Source organism: Phyllobates terribilis, unplaced genomic scaffold (assembly GCF_046119375.1).
Source record: "Phyllobates terribilis strain yellow unplaced genomic scaffold, ASM4611937v1 Scaffold_4__5_contigs__length_816908805, whole genome shotgun sequence".
Classification (NCBI taxonomy): Eukaryota; Metazoa; Chordata; class Amphibia; order Anura; family Dendrobatidae; genus Phyllobates; species Phyllobates terribilis.
This window is the reverse complement of record NW_027362764.1, coordinates 360,969,532-360,990,193: the sequence shown is the minus strand read 5'-3', so window position 1 is coordinate 360,990,193 and position 20,662 is coordinate 360,969,532. Positions and strand designations below refer to the sequence as shown.

Genomic DNA, 20,662 nt, shown 5'->3' with positions numbered 1-20,662 from the left:
GTCCGTTAAGCCAAAGTTGTTCTTCCTGCTGCGAATCTGTGAGTTTTCCTCCCCAGCACGTTTGGGGTCTGGGAGGTTTCACTTATTCTGGTTGTTTTGGTTCTCCATATTTATCCCTGTCTATCCTTTGTAAACGTGCTTTAGTTTCTCACCCTGGGTTCTCATATCTCCCTGGACGCTTTCCTCTACTTTTGTAGGATTTGTGTTGCTTCCACCCCTCTGGTTCCTCAGGATGTATAAGAAACTGCTCGACAGCCTTTTGGGGAGCCAGGTCCGAGGAGGTGTATTTAGTTGTGCGGCTAGGGCCTTTTCTAGTCTGCACAGGGACCAGTTGGATACAGGTGTGGCTTCTCTCTTTCCCTCTTCTGTTATCTATGTGAGAGAGATGTAAATAAACATAGGGTACTTATTGAACACTATTTTGATAAAAAAAAACAAAAAAAAACCCATAAAAGTCATCCCACTGCAACAAGGTGTACAAAATTGTGATGGTTCTATCCTGTCTCTAGTATTAAAACCTCACCTTGTGTAAGTCAACTTCAATATAGATAAGTGCCGTGTGGGACAGAGGCCCTACTATTCAGATTCAGACACCTGCCCATGGGAAGCTACAGTATATAGATAAAATGCCTAGCTCAAAAGAGGGGCTATGCCACTGTTTTTATACAGTACAAGAAACTATAGAAAAACCAAAGAAATGAGCAGGAGCATAAGTTTTTATACGTGCAATATGTAAGAGCATTTTCACAGTGTGGTCATTCCCGAATGAGTACATCTTGTCACGGTAGGATGGCTTGTACGTTTTTTTGATCAAAACAGCGTTAACTAACTACCCTATGTTATTTACTTGTACTACTCCTTACTACAAGGTATATGCTCATTTGTTTCTTTGTTTGTATTTATGTTATCAGCATTAAAAGGTATTGTCCAAGTTTCAATGAAAGTCTGCAGTCACTCATGCATGCTGGCTGTCAGGATTCTCCATTGCCGGTGGAAAGAGTGGGAGCTCACATAACTGCAAGTAGGTTCACAATTCTCTTGTATTGATCACGTTCGCATATCTAGCCGGACTGTGGCCGGAATTATGCAGATCACATTCTTGCGGTCACATGACTGCCCCCTCCTGGCACTGGAGAATCCTAACAGCGTACAGTGCACAAGATGTAAGGATTTAGAAGTCTGCAGTCACATGGAGTGACTACAGACTTTCTTCACAAACCTGGACAACCTCTTGATTATAAAATTCAGCACTGTAGCATGCCCAATCCTCGCAGCATGTAAAAGCCTCACTGTTGGAATTTGACTCTTCTTGCCAGTTCCAGCAGTCATCACGTGACCACCCATAAGTGTGTTTCATACTTATGGTCACATGCCGACTAGCTTCTCTTCCTGCTTCTTTCAATGAAGTAGGAGCTGTAGTATTTCACTGAACATTGAGAGAATTATGAAGTTTTATTCTGTTTCATAGAATTATGAAGCAGGAAGTTGGTACGCTAATGTAAGTGTGCAAATTGCATTTGAGTGGTCACATCGTGACTTCTCAAACCGCTTAAGCTGTGTATAGGAGGAGGCTCAAAAATGAATTGTTGCTCCGTGTGCCGGAAAACCCTGATCTCTTAAATCTGAGGTAACGTTGGGAAAGATAAATTAGCATCTATGCTTCTTCGATCACCATGAGCTAAGAATCTTTTTTTCTGATATTTTGCTTTCTAAACATGAAGAGTGGAATTGCTCAGTGTGTCTCATAACCCGAAAAATACAGTATACTGCAATTAAGATTTAAATTAAACAGTGGCATGTTAACGTTTGTAATTTTGACCAGTGGTGCCCAGTTATTGTGAACAATTAAGCAATTGAAGATGAAAAGATCTCTAAAAGGGCTAAAGTTAAAGATGACACATTTCCTTTATATTATAGGCAGAAATATATACAGTATATATTGTCATTTTTTACATTTTAAAAATTATAAAAAGGAGAATGGGACAGTGCAAAAGTTTGGGCACCCTGAAAGATTTGTGTGCTCAGATAACTTTTACCAAGGTTTCAGACCTTAATTAGCCTGTTAAGCCCCCATCTCACATAGCGAGATCGCTAGCGAGTTCGCTGCTGAGTCACGGTTTTGGTGACGCAACAGCGACCTCACCAGCGATGTCGCTATGTGTGACACTTTGCAGCGATCAGGCCCCTGCTGTGAGGTTGCTGATCGCTGCAAAATGTCCTGGACCATTTTTTGGTCTTTGCCCTCCCGCTGGTCAGCACACATCGCTGTGTGTGACCAGCGGGACCAGCGATTAGGCTGGTAACCATGATAAACAGCGGGTTACTAGGGGCCCACGCGCACTTAGTAACCCGCTGTTTATCATGGTTACCACTCTGCTACGGTGAGTGGTAACCTCCCGCTCATCGTAGCAGAGTGGTAACCATGATAAACAGCGGGTTACTAGGTGCGCGTGTGCCCCTAGTAACCCGCTGTTTATCATGGTTACCAGCCTGCTCCCGCTTCAGCAGGCTGGTAACCAGAAGCAGGACATCGTGGAAAGATTCTTTCCACGATGTCGCTGCTCCCCTGATCGCTGGTGAGCCTGCCTGTTTGACAGCTCACCAGCGATTACATAGCGACGCAGCAACGATCCCTGACAGGTCGTATCGTTTTAGGGTTATGACTTATTCACTATCATCATTTTGAAAGACAAGGTGATGTAAATTTCCCAGATGTATTAAAACCCAGCCTCCTCTAACCTTGTGCCAAAAAAACAGCAGTTCTTCTAAGCAGCTGCCTAGCACTCTGAAAATTAAAATGGTGGAGGTCCACAAAGCAGAAGAAGGCTATCAGAAGATAGCAAAGTGTTTTCAAGTTGCCCTTTCTTCAGTTCGAAATGTAATTAAGGAATGGTAGTTAACAGGAACAGTGGAGGTCAAAATATGGTCTGGAAGACCAAGCAAAACTTTAGTGAGAGCTGCTCGTAGGATTGCTAGATAAGGCAAATCAGAATCCCCTCTTGACTGCGAAGGACCTTCAAGAAAGATTTAGCAGACTCTGGAGATGTGGTACATTGTTCTACTGTTCTGAGACACCTGCACAAATATGGCCTTAATGGAAGAGTCAACAGAAGAAAACCTCTCCTGCATCCTAACAATAAAATCCAGTGTCAGAAGTATGCAAAGGAACATCTAAACAAGCCTGATGCAGTTTGGAAACAAGTCCTATGGACCAATGAGGTTAAAATAGAACTCTTTGGCCACAATGATCAAAGGTAGGTGTGGAGAAAAAAAGGGCACAGAATTTCAGGAACAGAATATTTCGCCACAATTAAGCATGGGGGTGGATCAATCCCGTTTTAGGGTTGTGTTGCAGCCAATGGCACGGGGAACATTTCACGGGTAGAGGGATGAATGGATTCAATGAAATTTCAACAAATTCTTGATGCAAATATAACACTATCTGTAAAAAAGCTGAAGTTGAAAAGAGGATGGATTCTACAAATGGATAATGATCCTGAACACACGACAAAATCTGCAGCAATCTACCTCAAAAGGCGCAAGCTGAAGGTTTTACAATGACCCTCACAGTCTCCTGATCTGAACATCATTGAAAATCTGTAGCTAGACCTCAAAATAGCAGTTCAATAGTAAAGAGGGTCGGCACATGGTATTATGGGAAGGGATTGTAAATAGTATATCAAAAGTTTTAAAAAAATACAGCACTCTCATATGTTCTATGTTTAAATCAAATCAAGATAATTTCCAGAGAAAATGAAAAAGTATCCAGAGAATATGCCAGAGAATTGTAGAAACAAAATAAATTTTATATACATGTATCACCAAAGGAATAAATTGTATGTAGAAATACTCCACTGTAAATTTTCAGTATAGTTGACAGTAAATATTGTATATCAATTGTAGCATATCAACCGTGACCATCAAATATAACGTTTCGGCTCTCCCAGAGCCTTGTTCACATATAGTCACTAGAAAAAATAATAAATTCAAATTAATTTAGATATAAATCCTCAAAAAAACATATACTGTGCATGTTAGAGATTAAGATGAATAAGGTAAATAAAAAGTAAGAGTATTCTAATGGATTACAATAGATAATGTACAAACAGCAAGTTCAGAGTTCATAGAAATACAGTATTGAAACGCATCAAGAGGAAGCACATGTATAACCTAAAACCTGGTGAAATATTGAAATAATACTCACCAGTAACCCATAGAGAATGGAATGCCAAGGAATAACACCAAAGCTGTGGACATACGGAAAGCTAAAAGAAACCTGTATGGGAGTCATGGCCGCTCAGTTTGGAATAGTGGGTGGGCTTAAACCAAGGTTGTAAATAGTCCATATGGGACAGAGGAAGCTAGACCTAATTAGCATATTAGAGAATGTGGACAACCATATAGAGATAATATTAAAATCATAGTTGTTAAATAAAGACAGCATAAAGCAGGGGATCAAAAGAGTGAAAAGAGTTTGTAAAATAAAGAAAAATATGGAAAGAACCCAGTCCTGTCATAGAGGGGGCGTGGGGTATGTGCTAAGCGATGTGAGGCTAATGTTACGCTCCTATAGTGAGTTGTGTAGGCGAGGTCACATGATGTGCCTCATGTGACTATGGGGCGGAGCAATGAATGATGTGGTGTGAGTAATCATGTGATCTCTCCTACACAACTCATTCATTACTCACACCACATCATTCATTGCTCCGCCCCATAGTCACATGAGGCACATCATGTGACCTCGCCTACACAACTCACTATAGGAGCGTAACATTATCTCTAAATAGGCCTCTCAGGTACGCCTTCATGGTATCCCATACCACCTGACTCGTGGCGCTGCCTTCGTTATTTTAGAAAACCTCCACTACCTCACTTTTAATCCCTTCCATATCAATACTTTTTAACCATGTTGAATGTATCTTCCACCCCCCTTCATGTCCTCTCCTGCCATCATTCCAGCACATATTCACCCCCAGGGGATTATGATCTGAGACTACTCTCAGGAGGTACTCTACACTGCAGATTATTTTAGTCATTAGGTCATTTCCCAGGGCCAGATCAATCCGGGACAGAGAGCCATGTGCCGGGGAGTAACAAGAGTAGCAAACCTTATCTTCATTTCTCACCCTCCACAGGTCCATCAATCCAATCTCCTTCAAATAATTTCCAAAGGGGGTCAATTTCTTATCCCTCCTCTGTCCTCTCTGTTTGTATCTGTCCCATTGCTCGTCCAACACATTATTAAAGTCCCCAATTATCAATAATGGTAATCCCGAACCTTTTCTTGACAGTTCTATTATTTCCTGGAGGGCGGAATATACACAGCAGCTATACACATCAATATTCCATATACCTTACTAATCACAAATACAAATTGCCCTTCTTCTCATACGGTGTGGATGCACCTATTCATACGGAGACTCCTCTAGCATATGAGGAGTATGTAGAATGATACGCTTTCCTTATCCATTTTCTTCAAATACCTCCACTTTCTCCTTAATTAGATGTGTCTACTGTAAGCACATTATGTCAAGTTTCCGCTTTCTAATATGTTCCATAATTGCGGCCTTTCTAGTTCCCTCAGACAAGTCTCGTACATTCCAGCTGAATATCTTGATGCTACTCCCCATAGTGCTTCCTTGTGCCCCGTATCTCCCTCCTCCTCTCTTCTCTGTGCTGTTCTGTATGTAGTTTCCCCAACCCCCTTTTACCTTCCCCTTGAACATCATATTTTCCCTTCCCTCCCTCCTCCCCGCTAATAGTAACTAAACACAACATTTAACAACTTTCCCTTTTCTTTTCTCCTCTCTACCCTAGAGAGTGGGTAAGATTATTCCTAGCTAAACTCAACCTAGTACAGTAGTACAACAGCTATATGCGAATTTCCCAGCTATCCTGCCGCCTGTTGAAAAACATGAGTCCGTAATATAGTCACATATACAGTACAGGCCAAAAGTTTGGACACACCTTCTCATTTAAAGATTTTTCTATATTTTCATGACTATGAAAATTGTACATTCACACTGAAGGCATCAAAACTATGAATTAACACATGTGGAATTATATACTTCACAAAAAAGTGTGAAACAACTGAAAATATGTCTTATATTCTAGGTCCTTCAAAGTAGCCACCTTTTGCTTTGATGACTGCTTTGCACACTCTTGGCATTCTCTTGATGAGCTTCAAGAGGTAGTCACCGGAAATGGTCTTCCAACAATCTTGAAGGAGTTCCAAGAGATGCTTAGCACTTGTTGGCCCTTTTGTCTTCACTCTGCGGTCCAACTCACCCCAAACCATCTCGATTGGGTTCAGGTCTGGTGACTGTGGAGGCCAGGTCATCTGGCGTAGCACCCCATCACTCTCCTTCTTGGTCAAATAGCCCTTACACAGCCTAGAGGTGTGTTTGGGGTCATTGTCCTGTTGAAAAAGAAATGATGGTCCAACTAAACGCAAAGCGGATGGAATAGCATGCCGCTGCAAGATGCTATGGTAGCCATGCTGGTTTAGTATGCCTTCAATTTTGAATAAATCCGCAACAGTGTCACCAGCAAAGCACCCCCACACCACCACACCTCCTCCTCCATGCTTCACGGTGGCAGGCATGTAGAGTTCATCCGTTCACCTTTTCTGCGTCGCACAAAGACACGGTGGTTGAAACCAAAGATCTCAAATTTGGACTCATCAGACCAAAGCACAGATTTCCACTGGTCTAATGTGCATTCCTTGTGTTCTTTAGCCCAAATAAGTCTCTTCTGCTTGTTGCCTGTCCTTAGCAGTGGTTTCCTAGCAGCTATTTTACCATGAAGGCCTGCTGCACAAAGTCTCCTCTTAACAGTTGTTGAAGAGATGTGTCTGCTGCTAGAACTCTGTGTGGCATTGACCTGGTCTCTAATCTGAGCTGCTGTTAACCTACGATTTCTGAGGCTGGTGACTCGGATAAACTTATCCTCAGAAGCAGAGGTGACTCTTGATCTTCCTTTCCTGGGGCGGTCCTCATGTGAGCCAGTTTCTTTGTAGCTCTTGATGGTTTTTGCAACTGCACTTGGGGACACTTTCAAAATTTGCCCAATTTTTCAGACTGACTAACCTTCATTTCTTAAAGTAATGATGGCCACTCGTTTTTCTTTACTTAGCTGCTTTTTTCTTGCCATAATACAAATTCCAACAGTCTATTCAGTAGGACTATCAGCTGTGTATCCACCTGACTTCTGCACAACACAACTGATGGCCCCAACCCCATTTATAAGGCAAGAAATCCCACTTATTAAACCTGACAGAGAACACCTGTGAAGTGAAAACTATTTCCGGTGACTACCTCTTGAAGCTCATCAAGAGAATGCCAAGAGTGTGCAAAGCAGTCATCAAAGCAAAAGGTGGCTACTTTGAAGAACCTAGAATATAAGACATATTTTCAGCTGTTTCACACTTTTTTGTTAAATATATAATTCCACATGTGTTAATTCATAGTTTTGATGCCTTCAGTGTGAATGTACAATTTTCAAAGTCATGAAAATACAGAAAAATCTTTAAATGAGAAGGTGTGTCCAAACTTTTGGTCTGTACTGTACATGTCCCTCAGAATGTCCCAAAAACAAAATTTCTCCTCCTCTATACCATCTTCTTTGGTTGAAACTCCATCCAGCACCATAGTTCTGTTCACTTTCCTCTGGCCTGTTCAGACCTGATCCTCTTGCCATTTAGATCCAGCCATTTAGTAGCCTCCTCTGGATTTGGGAAGAAATGGACACTCCCCATAGCTACTACTCTGAGCTTTGCAGGACATAGTGTCGAATAGGCCAGACCTAAGTCTCTCAATCTTCTTTTCACCTCTCCGTAGCACATCCTAAGTCTCTGGACCTCGGCCGAGTAATCAGAATATAGGGAGATTTTCTGTCCATTTATATTCAGCTCCTTCGTCTGCCTTGCTCTCCTCAGTATAATATCCCTGTCTCTGTAGTTTAAGATCCTGGCAAGGAAAGTGCGAGGGGGGGCACCAGGTGAGAGAGGTCTCATTGGGACACGGTGCGCTCTTTCCACAGCAAATACCTTTGACAAGTTTTCAGCTCCAATAGTTTTACGCTACCAGTCCTCGATAAACGCCGTGGGTTTATTTCCTTTAGATTTTTCGGGTATGCCCACCAATCTATCATTATTCCGCCGAGAGCGGTTTTCCAAATCATCTGCCTTATCTGCCAGAGCTGCACATTTCTGTAAGCACTGAGTCTGGGCTTTCTGCTGCTTTGCAAGATCATCCTCCACTGTGCTCACTCTTTCCTCAATAGCTCCTGCTCTGGCATCAGCTTTGTTCATGGCTTCTTTCATGCTGCCTATTTCCTCCTTTAATCCATCCAACCTCTGTGTTAGGGTGGTTAGGGCAGTTTTACTGAAGACAACAATATTGTAGATGTCTCTCATTGTGGTCTCCCCTCCTTCTTGCTCTCCTGTGATCTCCTGCACTGCTCCTTCATTCAGGCTGTCGCTGTCCTCCTCCTCTTCAGCTTCCTCTTCTCCCCAGTTAGCCACTTGCTTCATTCCTCCTTCCACCTTTGAAAACTTCTCTAACTTTGCAGCAATCTCCAACCTTTTAGCATATGCAGCATTCAGCTTCTCAGAACCCTCCATGTACTCAGTGCCATCTTGGGTCTGTATCCCTGCTCCAGCTCCTGCATCTTGCTGGTGTCTCCTCACCATTCTCAATGTCAACGGTGCTGCTGCTGGTCTGTGCTGCTTCCCGGGACTTTCCCCTGCAGGTACAGGGGCTTAACTGTTCACTGGCCGGACTCTATCCGGGATAACCGGAGGATTCTGCAGAGGATCTCCAGGTCCCAACTGCTCACATCTGGTGCTAGGCCACACCACCCCAAATGTGTCATCTTTAACCCTTTTAGAGATCATTTCATCTTCAACTTGCATAACTGTTCACAATAACAGTAATTTTGACCAGAGGTGCCCAAACTTTTATATACCACTGAAAGAAATCAGTGGTGGAATTGTTGTTTTTCACCCCCTCAAGTTAATAAAACTTATACAGTGGCATGTAAAAGTTTGGGCACCCCTGGTCAAAGTTAGTGTTATTGTGAACAGTTAAGCAAGTTGAAGATGAAATGATCTCTAAAAGGCCTGAAGTTAAAGATAACAGATTTCCTTTGTATTTTAGGCAAAAAATATATATTTTTTAATCTTTTACATTTTAAAAAAGACGAAAAAAGGAAAATGTACCAATGCAAAAGTTTGGGCATCCTGCATGGTTAGTACCTAGTAGCACCCCCTTTTGAAAGTATCACAGCTTGTAAAAGCTTTTTGTAGCAAGACAAGAGTCTTTCAATTCTTGTTTGAGGGATTTTCATCCATTCTTCCTTGGAAAATCCTTCCAGTTCTGTGAGATTCCTTGGTCATCTTGCATGCACTGCTATTTTGAGGTCTAGCCACAGATTTTCATTGATGTTCAGAAGAGGGGACTGTGAGGGCCATTGTAAAACCTTCAGCTTGCACATTTTGAGGTAGCCTATTGTGTATTTTGATGTTTGTTTAGGATCATTAACCATTTGTAGAAGCCATCCTCTTTTCAACTTCAGCTTTTTTACAGATGGTGGTATGTTTGCATCAAGAATTTGCAACACAACCCCAAAGCATGACTGATCCACCCCCATGCTTAATAGTTGGCGAGATGTTTTTTTCCTGAAATTTGGTGGCCTTTTTTCTCCACACATACCTTTGATCATTGTGGCCAAAGACTTCTATTTTAACCTTTTCGGTCGACAGAACTTGTTTCCAAAATGTATCAGGCTTGTTTAGATGTTCTTTTGCATACTTCTGATGCTGAATTTTATGGTGAGGCTGCAGGAGAGGTTTTCTTCTGATGACTCTTCCATGAAGGTCATATTTGTGCAGGTGTCTCTGAACAGTAGAACAATGAACCACAAAGCTAGAGTCTGTTAAATCTTTCTGTAGGTCTTTTGAGGTCAAGCGGGGGTTCTGATTTGCCTCTCTAGCAATCGTACGAACAGCTCTCACTGAAATTTTGCTTGGTCTTCCAGACCTTATCTTGACCTTCACTGTTCCTGTTAACTGCCATTTCTTAATTACATTTCAAACTGAGGAAAGGGCAACTAGAAAACACTTTGCTATCTTCTTATAGCCTTCTCCTGTTTTATGGGCCTCCACCATTTTCATTTTCAGAGTGCTAGGCAGCTGCTTAGAAGAACCCATGGCTGCTGTTTTTTGGCATAAAGTTAGAGGAGGCTTGGTTTTTATAAAGCTGGGAAATTTTCATCACCTGGCATTTCCTAAGGATGGTAGTGAACAAGCCATAACCCTAACAGGCTAATTAAGGTCAGAAACCTTGGTCAAAATTATCAAAGCACACAAATCTCCAAGGGTGCCCAAACTTTTGCATAGGCCCATTTCCCTTATTGTAATTTTTTAAAATGAAAAAAAAGACCATCTATATACTTATTTGCCTAAAATACAACTGAAATATGTCATCTTTAACAATATGCCTTTTAGAGATCATTTCATCTTCAACTTGCTTAACTGTTCACAATAACAGTGATTTTGACCAGGGGTTCCCAAACTTTTACATGCCACTGTATGTACTGCAAAATGGTGGCATTGTAAATTACACTTTATCAAGAAAAAAAACAAACCCTTATGCAGCTGTGTTGATGGAAAAAAATATCTAACTTTTAGAGTGCAGTAATAAAAAAGGGAAAAAATTGCTGCGTCCTGAAGTCCAAAATAGATTTTTTTTTTGTAGTTTCAGTTAATCAAAATAACATTGTTGAGGTCTTGCAACTTTACAAGTCATATAGAAAAATGTACAGGCATATGAATTTACTGCAGTATTGTAGCATTGTGCATACTAGGCTAGGACTACCCTGCGTCTTTGACTGCAACAGCCATCAGTGCAACTGCAACATCGCAGCACTATCCAAGTGAATGGGATCACATTGTGACATGTACACTACTGCAGCAAGCAAGTCACAGTAAATCCAACCAAATCTGATTTTTGAGGCTTGCTTACGTAGTCGTAGCAGTGTCAGTGTTGCAACGTGACCCCATTCACATGTATAACAATGTAGCAGCCGCACTGAATGAACTTCAACAAAGTCATCATGTAGCCCTAGCCTTAAACTGACATACTTTAATTGGTACTTGATTTCTTTCAGGCTATCAACTGAATTCCCAGCACTTGAACCATTATTTTATTAAGGTATGTTGAAAAAGTAGCAACTATCTCACCTGCCATTGTAAACCAATGCTTGAATCTACACCCACCTTCATTATTCACCCCTTGGATACTCCTTGATTCCATTGCTGCCACTTTATTTTTCCACAACCTTTAAAGAGGACCCATCACCTCCACACATATTATTGTATATTACAGTAAGGAGACTATAGATATAAATTAACATGAAATACATTACCTTTGGAAGAATTACTCGCGTTATGAAATAAGAGAATCACAGTTTATTGGAGCGGCCATCTTGGGATTGGCAGCTCAGCGTGCTGTGTTCTGAGACACGCACCCAGAGGCTGGTTGCTAGGCAGCGCCTCTCTCAGCAGCAGTGTAGTGACCCTAAGAGCTCACTTATCAAATGGTCATAATAGAAAGGGGGGCAATCTATATAAAGGGGTCTCCTGTCTGTCTATATATACTATGTGTAGAGCCAGAGAGAAGACTAAAGAGTAACCACAACATGCGTCACCCATATCTGCTAATAAAAATCCACATTTACATCTCCTGGCTAAAAATGGAGCAAGTTGAATAATAGAGTTGAAGCAGCGCTGCAGTGGAAATAAGTGAAAAAGGCCGAATGTGACGCGAGTCACTACAGAAATAACAGTCCCAGAAGAGGAGAGAAGAGACTAATATTACTGAAAGAAATATTATATAAGTACTACTCACTGGATAAATAGAGGGAGGTCAAACTATCCAAAGTCAAGTCCAGGGAAATGGCGCAGTACAACAAGGAGAAGTCAGAGACGTAATCCACAACACAAGCCGGGGTCAGGAAAGCCAGAAAGACAAGGCAGTACACAGGGAGCAGACAAAAGAATAGTCAGATAACAGGCAAATGGTCAAAATCCAGGTAAGGGAAAACAGTCAGGCTGGGTCAGGCACAGGGCACAGAGAGATCAGTCCTACACAGGCAACAGCAAGAGTACAATTGACACTGGGTGAAGGAGCTAGCATGCTTAAGTAGAAGACTAATCAAGGAAAGTGAACACAGATGATTGCAGCACCGACCCAGCAAAACCAAAACAGATTGACAGCTCTACACAATAGTAACATAGCAGACAAGGAAAGGGTGGAGACTGTGACACCAACTTTATCCATCCAGATCAGATGGGGGAATAAAGTCTATCTGTATCACTTATTTTCCGTAAAGTGCTGTTTCCATTCTATTTTTTCCTAATTTGAAGGTTTTTGGCTGGTTGCTGATATTTTTCCATATATCTCTCTATATCTATAGCAAAAAAATGACTGGCAGCACTCCAAAAGGTGTTTAAAAAAATATGGACTTTATTAGCCCGGTGTGGCGACGTTTCAGTTGCGGACAACCTTCATCCCTGCTTGATCACTGCACCGCAACCGAAAAGTCGCCACGCCGGGCTAATAAAGTCCATATTTTTTTAAAGACCTTTTGGAGTGCTGCCTACCATTTTTTTGCTATACTGTCTATACTTATGGATATCTGTTTGGAGGCCTTGCATATATATATATACACACATGCATATATTAAATATATATACATACACACACACATATATATATATACATATATAAACATATATATGTGTGTGTATATACAGTACAGACCAAAAGTTTGGACACACCTTCTCATTTAAAGATGTTTCTGTATATTCATGACTATGAAAATTGTACATTCACACCGAAGGCATCAAAACTATGAATTAACACATGTGGAATTATATACTTAACAAAAAAGTGTGAAGCATCTGGAGAGAAGGATTGATTGCCTCTCCAGTTCCCCTGATGAACCCTGGAGAGTACCAGGGAGAAACGCGTTGGGACGAGATATGAGGGATCATCAATGATAAGTGTTGCTCCCTGTCTATTTATATAATATCAGACTGTCTTTGCATTTAGGACATGATATAAGGGACTATCTATGATAAGTGCTAAATCCCTGTATTTTCTGACATAGGATATTAGGAATCACTAATGATTTGTGTTATTTCTTTGATATCTATGAGATGTGACATAATGCATTACCAATGATAAATGCTATTCCTTACTAAATGATATTGAGATTGTTATAATGCATTTAGAATTGGTCATTTGTTTTGCTTGTATGTGTTACAGTCTCTATCACATTCTGGCTCTGACAATTTAGAACGACATAGAGCAGGATGCACATGTGATACCGGTCTGTGGGCATTACTTCTGGGGATTAGTCTCATATATAACAGAACCTGCTTTATTAGCTTTGGTTATTTAGTATATGCTGGCTTGTGTATGAATGTAATAAACCAGCTATCTTGAGACAAATTTTACCTTCTAAAAAATTCCCAGGGCTATTATTATTGTCGCAATATACAGACTTGGGTCTCCTTAAATGCATATCTATGATGAATTGTCGGCTTCTTAATCTGTACGTTCACTTTTCTCTATCTTTTATTCACGATTGTGGTTTTTTAAATATAAAGATAGAGATTTACCAGGGATATTAGGGATCACCAACGTTGAGCGGGGGCGCCACGGAGCAAAAATTAGGGTGCCAACCTCCGCTGTCAGAAAGGGAGAGAATTTAGGGACAAAATAGGGACAGATAGAGCCCGTAATCCTTCCTGACTGATGTGTGACTTATCCCTGTTCCCTGGCATTTTGTCTTGTTTTTGTGTTTGTTGTTATGGTGACTACTGAGTCCTTTTTAGCATATTCGAATAAAAGTTATATTTTAGGGGTCTAATCTTCTGTTGGTTGTCTAGTTTTGCAATTGGGCCCCGCTTATACATTCCTTGTTCAGGTGTTTAATTTTATTCATTTCTACTCATGAAGGCTTAGCAATAGCAGTACTTCGTCCTCTCTGGAGCTTGAGGCCATGTGCACATTTGGAGTCGCCTAAAGCTAAGCAATTTTTCCCTTTTTGTCTACCCTTGTTGTCTATAGAGTTTAGTGGAGATCAACTTGTGCTCATCTCCTTCCATCCCTAGCCTTAGCCATACGCCAGGGAAAGATAGGGCGATGCATACATGCGGATATTATGCAGTTCAATGCAAGTCAATGGGCGCGATTTTGCCGCGAGATTGCGCCCAAATTGGTTGTGCTGCGGATTTTTCCGCAATGATAATCCACAGCAGAAATTTCCGCAGCATGTGCACAGCACATGCGGATTATCATTGGGATACATCCCAGACCTCTTAACAAGCAATTTTAATGCATTTCCGTGGCGAAAATGCCGCCACGGAAACGCATTAAATCCGCATCGTGGGCACTCAGCCTTACAGCTAAAACCAATTGTCTAAGGGGGCTGAACTGAGGGAGGGAGAAAAGATCAGCCACATATTTAGTCAAGGAGTTGTGTAGAAGGTCATTGAAGGACTAAGATCGATATGGGACCTAGAAGGATGGATAAACATGCTACCATTGTGGGATCTGTCGTTTGGATGTAAACTTTCTTAAAGGATTGCTGCTACTGGATACCTGTGCTTCCATTGTTTTACTTGTCATCTGGTGGATCGGGGACAGTGACTACAGGCTATTTTGGCACAAAGGCAGTGGAACTACTATCCCTGGAAGGGAATCTTGTGGAATGAGACAATTATATTTTGGACATTTACCTGGAATTGCTGGATATGAGGAATAAAATATTGTTGCATCATTACCCTTCATAGGTGATTGTGGGTTTTAATAATCTCAGATCTTTACAAGTGCCCTCTCAAAATCCACGCCATTAAATGAAGGTTGGCTACTTGCGGATGGTGCATTGGCCTTTAGTGAGGAGATTCGGAACCTCCAGCAGGACCCACGTGTCGGTGACTGATATTGTCATCAACAGGAGAACCATGGTCTTCTTGGCCAAAAGGGAGCGCTTAAAACAACCCTCGCTCTGTCTTCCTTGATTTTCCTTACTACCAACGGGATTAGGGCTATTGGTGGAAATGCATATGCCAGGTCAAATCTCCATGGAATTGAGAAGGCATCTACCCCATGGGGACTTTCTCTGGGATTTATAGAACAGAAACCCTCTACCTTTCTGTTCAATCTGGTGGCAAAGAGATCTATGTCTGGTCGGCTCCACAGCTGCACTATTTGGTTTTGCTTCAGTTGATTGAGGCTTAGAAAGTTCGCTCTGGTGTTCTCTTTTCCTCTTATGTGAAAAGCCATCAAAGACAGGAGATGCCCTTCCGCTAGTTGGAATAAGCGATCTGTCACCTTCATTGAGGGTCTGGATTGGATTCCCCCCCGGTGGTTTATGTAGGCCACTGCCACCTGATTGTCGGAGAGGATTCTGACATGATGACCCTGTAGGGATACAAGGAGTCTTCATATTGCCAACTCAACTGCAAGTATTTCCTTCAAGTTTGAGGAAAATGCTATTTCATCCCCTGTCCAACCCTCCTGGTTTTGAGGAAAATGCCATTTCATTCCCTGTCCAACCCTCCTGGATTATTACATCCTCTATATGAGTCCCCCACCCTTTGGCACTCGCATCCTTGATGATCACCCATGTAATTTTAATCACCCAGGGAACTCCCCTGGACAAATTAACGACATCCAGCTAATAAAGAACGGACTGCATTGACTTCGGGGATAACGTCATCTTCCCTTCCAAGTGTCCTTTACATGTATGGGCATATGGTAGTAAGCATCCTTCAGATCTAAAACTGCCATGAAGCTATCTGGGAAGAGCAACTTTATTGTTGACCTTTCAGATTCCATAGGATTCTCACAAATTTATTTAGGCCCTTCAAATTTATTTATTATTGTCCTAAAAGAACCATCTTCTTTTTGGCTAGAAAGAGAGAGGATTAAAACCCCTTCCCTCCTTCCGATGCGGGAACTTCTAATAGGTCAGCCCTCTGTACCAGATCTGAGACTCCGGCCTTTAGGGCCCATTGCTCTGCTGATGGAGAGGAAGCTATTACAAACTTTTCATTTGGGATTGAGTGGCTTTAGACCAGATTTTAGCAGGCAGGGAAGAAGGATGAGAGCCCCCCTACCCGGGCTGGAAGTCATTGGCCTGGCTTTTTGGAATCCTGGGAAAAGCTTCTGAACATGAAGCCTCTCCTTTCCTTCTCCTTCTTTCCATCTGTCTTGCTCTCTGGAGGGCTTTTTATGGTGAACCCTCCCTTTCAGAAGGATTGCTTGTAGGTTGGGATGGACAAGTTAGGAAATCCTTTTTTGGCATCTCCAGCCTTCTCTAAAAGTTCCTCCAAACCTGGGCCAAACAGTTATTCTCCTTCACACGGAATGGCACGCAGCTTTGTTCTAGCCTGAATAACCGCTGGCCAGCATTTTAACTGTAAGGCCCAATTTGAAAGGCCGCTAATCTTGCTGCTAAATGAACCGAATCAGCCGAAGCGTCCGACAAAAAAGCTGTTGGCCCTCGCATAAGACGGATATTGGCCAAGATATTGTCTCTTGACATCTTGTCTTCCAACTGGGTTTCCAGACTATCCAACCAGATCATTTAAGCATCTGGCTGTACATGTAGCAGCCACTGCTGGTTTTAGGGCTCCGGATGACATCTCCCAAGTTCCTCTAAGGAAAGTGTCCGCTCTTTTATATAGGGAATCCTTCAAATTTCCCATATCCTCTAAGGGAAGTGAGGTTTGTCTAGAAGCTCTTGCTATGGCCACATCAAGTTTTGGGCCTTGTCCCAGGTAGACGAGGAAGGCTCATCAAAGGGATATCTCCTCTTAAATGATGGGGGAAGGGATCCTCTATTTTTGGGTCTTCTCCGTTCACTCTGAATTAGGGCGACGATTTTTTAATTCAGAGGAAATGACCTATGCCTCTTTTGGTCCAATCCTCCATACATAATGTCCTGAATCGATGTCTCGGGTTTGGACTCCACTATCCCCGTTGTGATCCTAACCGCTTTTATGAGTTTGTCCATCTCCTGTATAGGGAAACAGAGAATGCCAGTGTTACCATCTGAGGAGGCTGATGAGAAGCAATCAGAGGAGTTGTCAACATCTAAAATGCTAGACACGTTCGACCCCGGGGACGGCTGGCTAAACCTTTTACCTTGACAGGGCTGAGCAGAGCGAAACCGCAGACGCGGTGGACAGGGCTGAGATAAATCGCCGAAGAGGTAAACAAAGACAAAGCAAAGGGGACAGGGCTCTGTTCACACGGAACAGAAAGAAAGGCAGAACCAGATACACACTAGATACTTGCAAAGAAGTAGCGAGAGGACTCCAACTCACAAACGGAAGTACAGCGACAACGAGAAGGAGTTAGGTGCAGGTTCAGACACTACAGAAAAAGGGAGCAAACGGACATAAAGACAAAACAGGTAAGAAGCTAGGAGACAGTTCAGACAAGAACAGTTACTGCAACAAAATGCAGGAACGAGCATAGGTAAAGCCAAGGGCTGGTTCAGACACTGCAGAAAAAAGGAGCAAGCGGACATAAAGACAAAACAGGTAAGAAACTAGGAGACAGTTCAGACAAGAACAGTTAATGCAACAAAATGCAGGAACGAGCCTAGGTAAAGCCAAGTGCTGGTTCAGACACTGCAGAAAAAGGGAGCAAACGGACATAAAGACAAAACAGGTAAGAAACTAGGAGACAGTTCAGACAGGAACTGTACTGCAACAAATACAGGAGCGAGTCTGGGTATGCGGCCCCCAGAGGGCGAGACGAACAGGCTAAGAGCGTGTTCAGACAGGCCTGGAAATACAGCCTCCAGGAAGGCAGAGAGACGGCTGGCTAGAGTGCACAGACAGGACACAGTTCAGACACGGGAACTGATACCAAAAGGCAGCAAACATAGACAGGACCTGGCATGTCAGCGACCAAAAGCCAACTGACAGAACAAGATGCTCAGGCAAGGATTCCAAGGAGGAGCTGGGTTAAATACCAGGTGACAGACAGCAGTAGGCTGAGGACGCATCAGGGGAGTGTCAGCAGCAGCTACAAGAAACAGGAAGTTCAGCGGGCGTCGCCCTAAACAGCAAGAGCAAAGCAGACAACATGGAAAGAAGCCAGAGTGGCTGTCTGGACTGGAGATCAAGTGCGCGCTCTTGCACAGTGGGAGATGGACCACTATGCAAGGACGCCGCCAGGTATGTTACATGGGTCTTCCCATCAGGCTGCTGCTGCACATGCTGCTTTTGCTCGGTGACATCCATTATCCTGGAGGGGACAATGAGCAAGGAAGCACCGAACCCATGCTCCTGCCACACTTAAGTGATGGAGCAGCGCTATTGCCCGACCCTCCAGGCCTCTCCGGTACCCTCGGAAGTTCCGGGTCATCAGGCTCCTGCACACTTACGGTCATGCTCCATGGCGCATGCGTCATCTGACACACACACCCTGCTCGCGTCACCTGACCTGCTTCCCGAATGCATCAGGCAGATGCGCCTCCGGACACAAACACACCAGCCGGCGTGCCTACACCTCGCTCTCGTCAAGTGCTAGCGCCTGATGAGTCATGCCAGAGAAGGCCACCTGCACCCGCACACAACCGTGAAAGTCCTCCTGGACCCAATTGTGGTACTTCCAGGGACCCCCCTCCGGCTGAGGCAGTGAAGATACCGCTACCTGAGGCGACTGGCCGGACCTAGGAAAGACTATCTTCGGTTCTTCAGGTATGCCTTTAAGAGGTTCGCCCTCCAAGGTCAGGAAACCAACTGATGCGAGGGAGAGGTGCCGCCCTTTTTAGCCTGTAAGTTTCCTTTCCTTGAAGGACAGCCCCCCCTCTCTCGCCGTGCTGTCATGGCTGATCGATAAAACGTCATTTATGAAGTTCTAAAAATCCGCCAGGGCATTCATTAACCTGAACAGCATCATCAAGTTCTCAAAGTGGTCCTCTAGTGTATTGAACGTGGTTTTCCACTCATCACCCTGCGAAACGCATATGTGGTTATATGCTCCCCTGAGATTAAGCTTAGAAAACCATTTCGCTCCCGCTTGATATAACAGGCAAAGGATAAGGATTACGAATTGTGATCCTATTGATCTCCATAAATTCCAGTCAAGGATACAAACCTCCATCTTTTTTCTTGAGAAACCCCACAGCAACTGGAGAGGTGGATGGACATACATGCCACATGGCCAGACTCTTTTGAATATACTATTTCAATGCATCCCTTCCAGGAAGAGAGAGGTTAAACAGGTGAGACTTAGGCATTTTGGCACCAGGTATGAATTTGATCGTACAATGATACGGTCTATGCGGAGCAAGGACTTCACACTCTGTCTCAGAAAAGACATCCTCAAAATCCTCAGCGAACCCTGGAAGATGAGATCTCACAGACGCCAAGGACATCGACAAGTAGATTAGCAAAAACTTCCCCAAGACCTAATCTCACGAGTCTCCCAACCAATGGTAGGGTTGTGTTTCACCAACCAGGGCATACCTAAAACTAGTTTAACAGGTAAGTAAGGAAAAACCATTAATGAAATGAATTCTGTGTGTAATGTTCCTACTCTCATGTATACTTTCTTGACCTTAGAGGTAACATAACTTTTATGAAAGGGGAGAGTTGTCAATTGCTAATACTAGGATGGGATAACCAAGTGTAGAAATACTGTAACCACATTCATTAGCAAAATCAGTTGATGAAATCTAAGGTAGAACCAGAATCTATAAATGTGGAAGTAACAATAAACCCAGTTTCACTCTCCAAAAATACTTATAGGGAAAAAAACTGTTGTATGCATGAGAGATAATTTCAGACTCTTAGAACCTGTGTCTTTACTCTTTTTCTTTTCAAGAAACTCTTTGTTATATATGAAGCACTTAATCATAACGTGGCCACAATGATCACAGTACAAATAAAAACAAGAAGATGCTCCCAGTTCAGTTCCCTCCTTGGGACCACGGCAAGCACCAATTTGCACAGGTTCACCCGTATCTTCCAAAGAGGAGGAAAAAGTAACTGGTACAGCCTTAAATGTGTCTTTCTTTATCCCTCAGACGTCTGTCTAAATGGACAGCCAGTGACATTACCTCCTCCAGCGACATTGGGGAAGGGCTGTAAACCCTCATGTCTCTAACCTGATTAGAAAGTCGCTGGCAAATCTTGGAGAGCCAGGTCATTCCAAGATGTCTCCACTACAGATGAGCGTACATGTTAGGAAAACGTTCGCCAATCTCAAAGTCGGCACAAACATTGCACATTTGGATTCATGTTTGGATTCCCGAGCATTTCCCTCAAAATCAGCAACATCTGTAGTTTCCCACGATGTCATCTGAGTGACAGCGCAGGAAACAGAGGCTCTGATCGGTGGTAACGTTGTTACCGTGGACAGAGCGCTTCTGGATCACGCTGACAGCTGTGACTGTGACTTGCGGTAAAAAGCTTATTGAGGGTCACAGGCGTTAGTTGATGAGACTACTACCCCCATCTGTTGACTCCTGCTGTCACTGTAAACAGCGGCTGATGGGAGGAGTAGTCTCTTATCAGCCGGCGCCTGTACTCCAAGTAAAAATAAATGTGCATTCATATTTATTCCCT

General features: G+C 42.9%; 1 protein-coding gene across 2 annotated transcripts in view; it reads left to right on the top strand.

The window, feature by feature from the left end:
• The window catches only part of COL15A1 (collagen type XV alpha 1 chain), a 904,466-nt gene that overhangs the window by 576,802 nt on the left and 307,002 nt on the right, over window positions 1-20,662 (top strand). For both annotated transcript variants that reach the window (XM_073678442.1, XM_073678441.1), the window contains exon 32: window positions 11,170-11,213. In XM_073678442.1, the coding sequence (XP_073534543.1) occupies window positions 11,170-11,213 (44 nt within the window). The remainder of the gene's footprint in view (window positions 1-11,169; window positions 11,214-20,662) is intronic.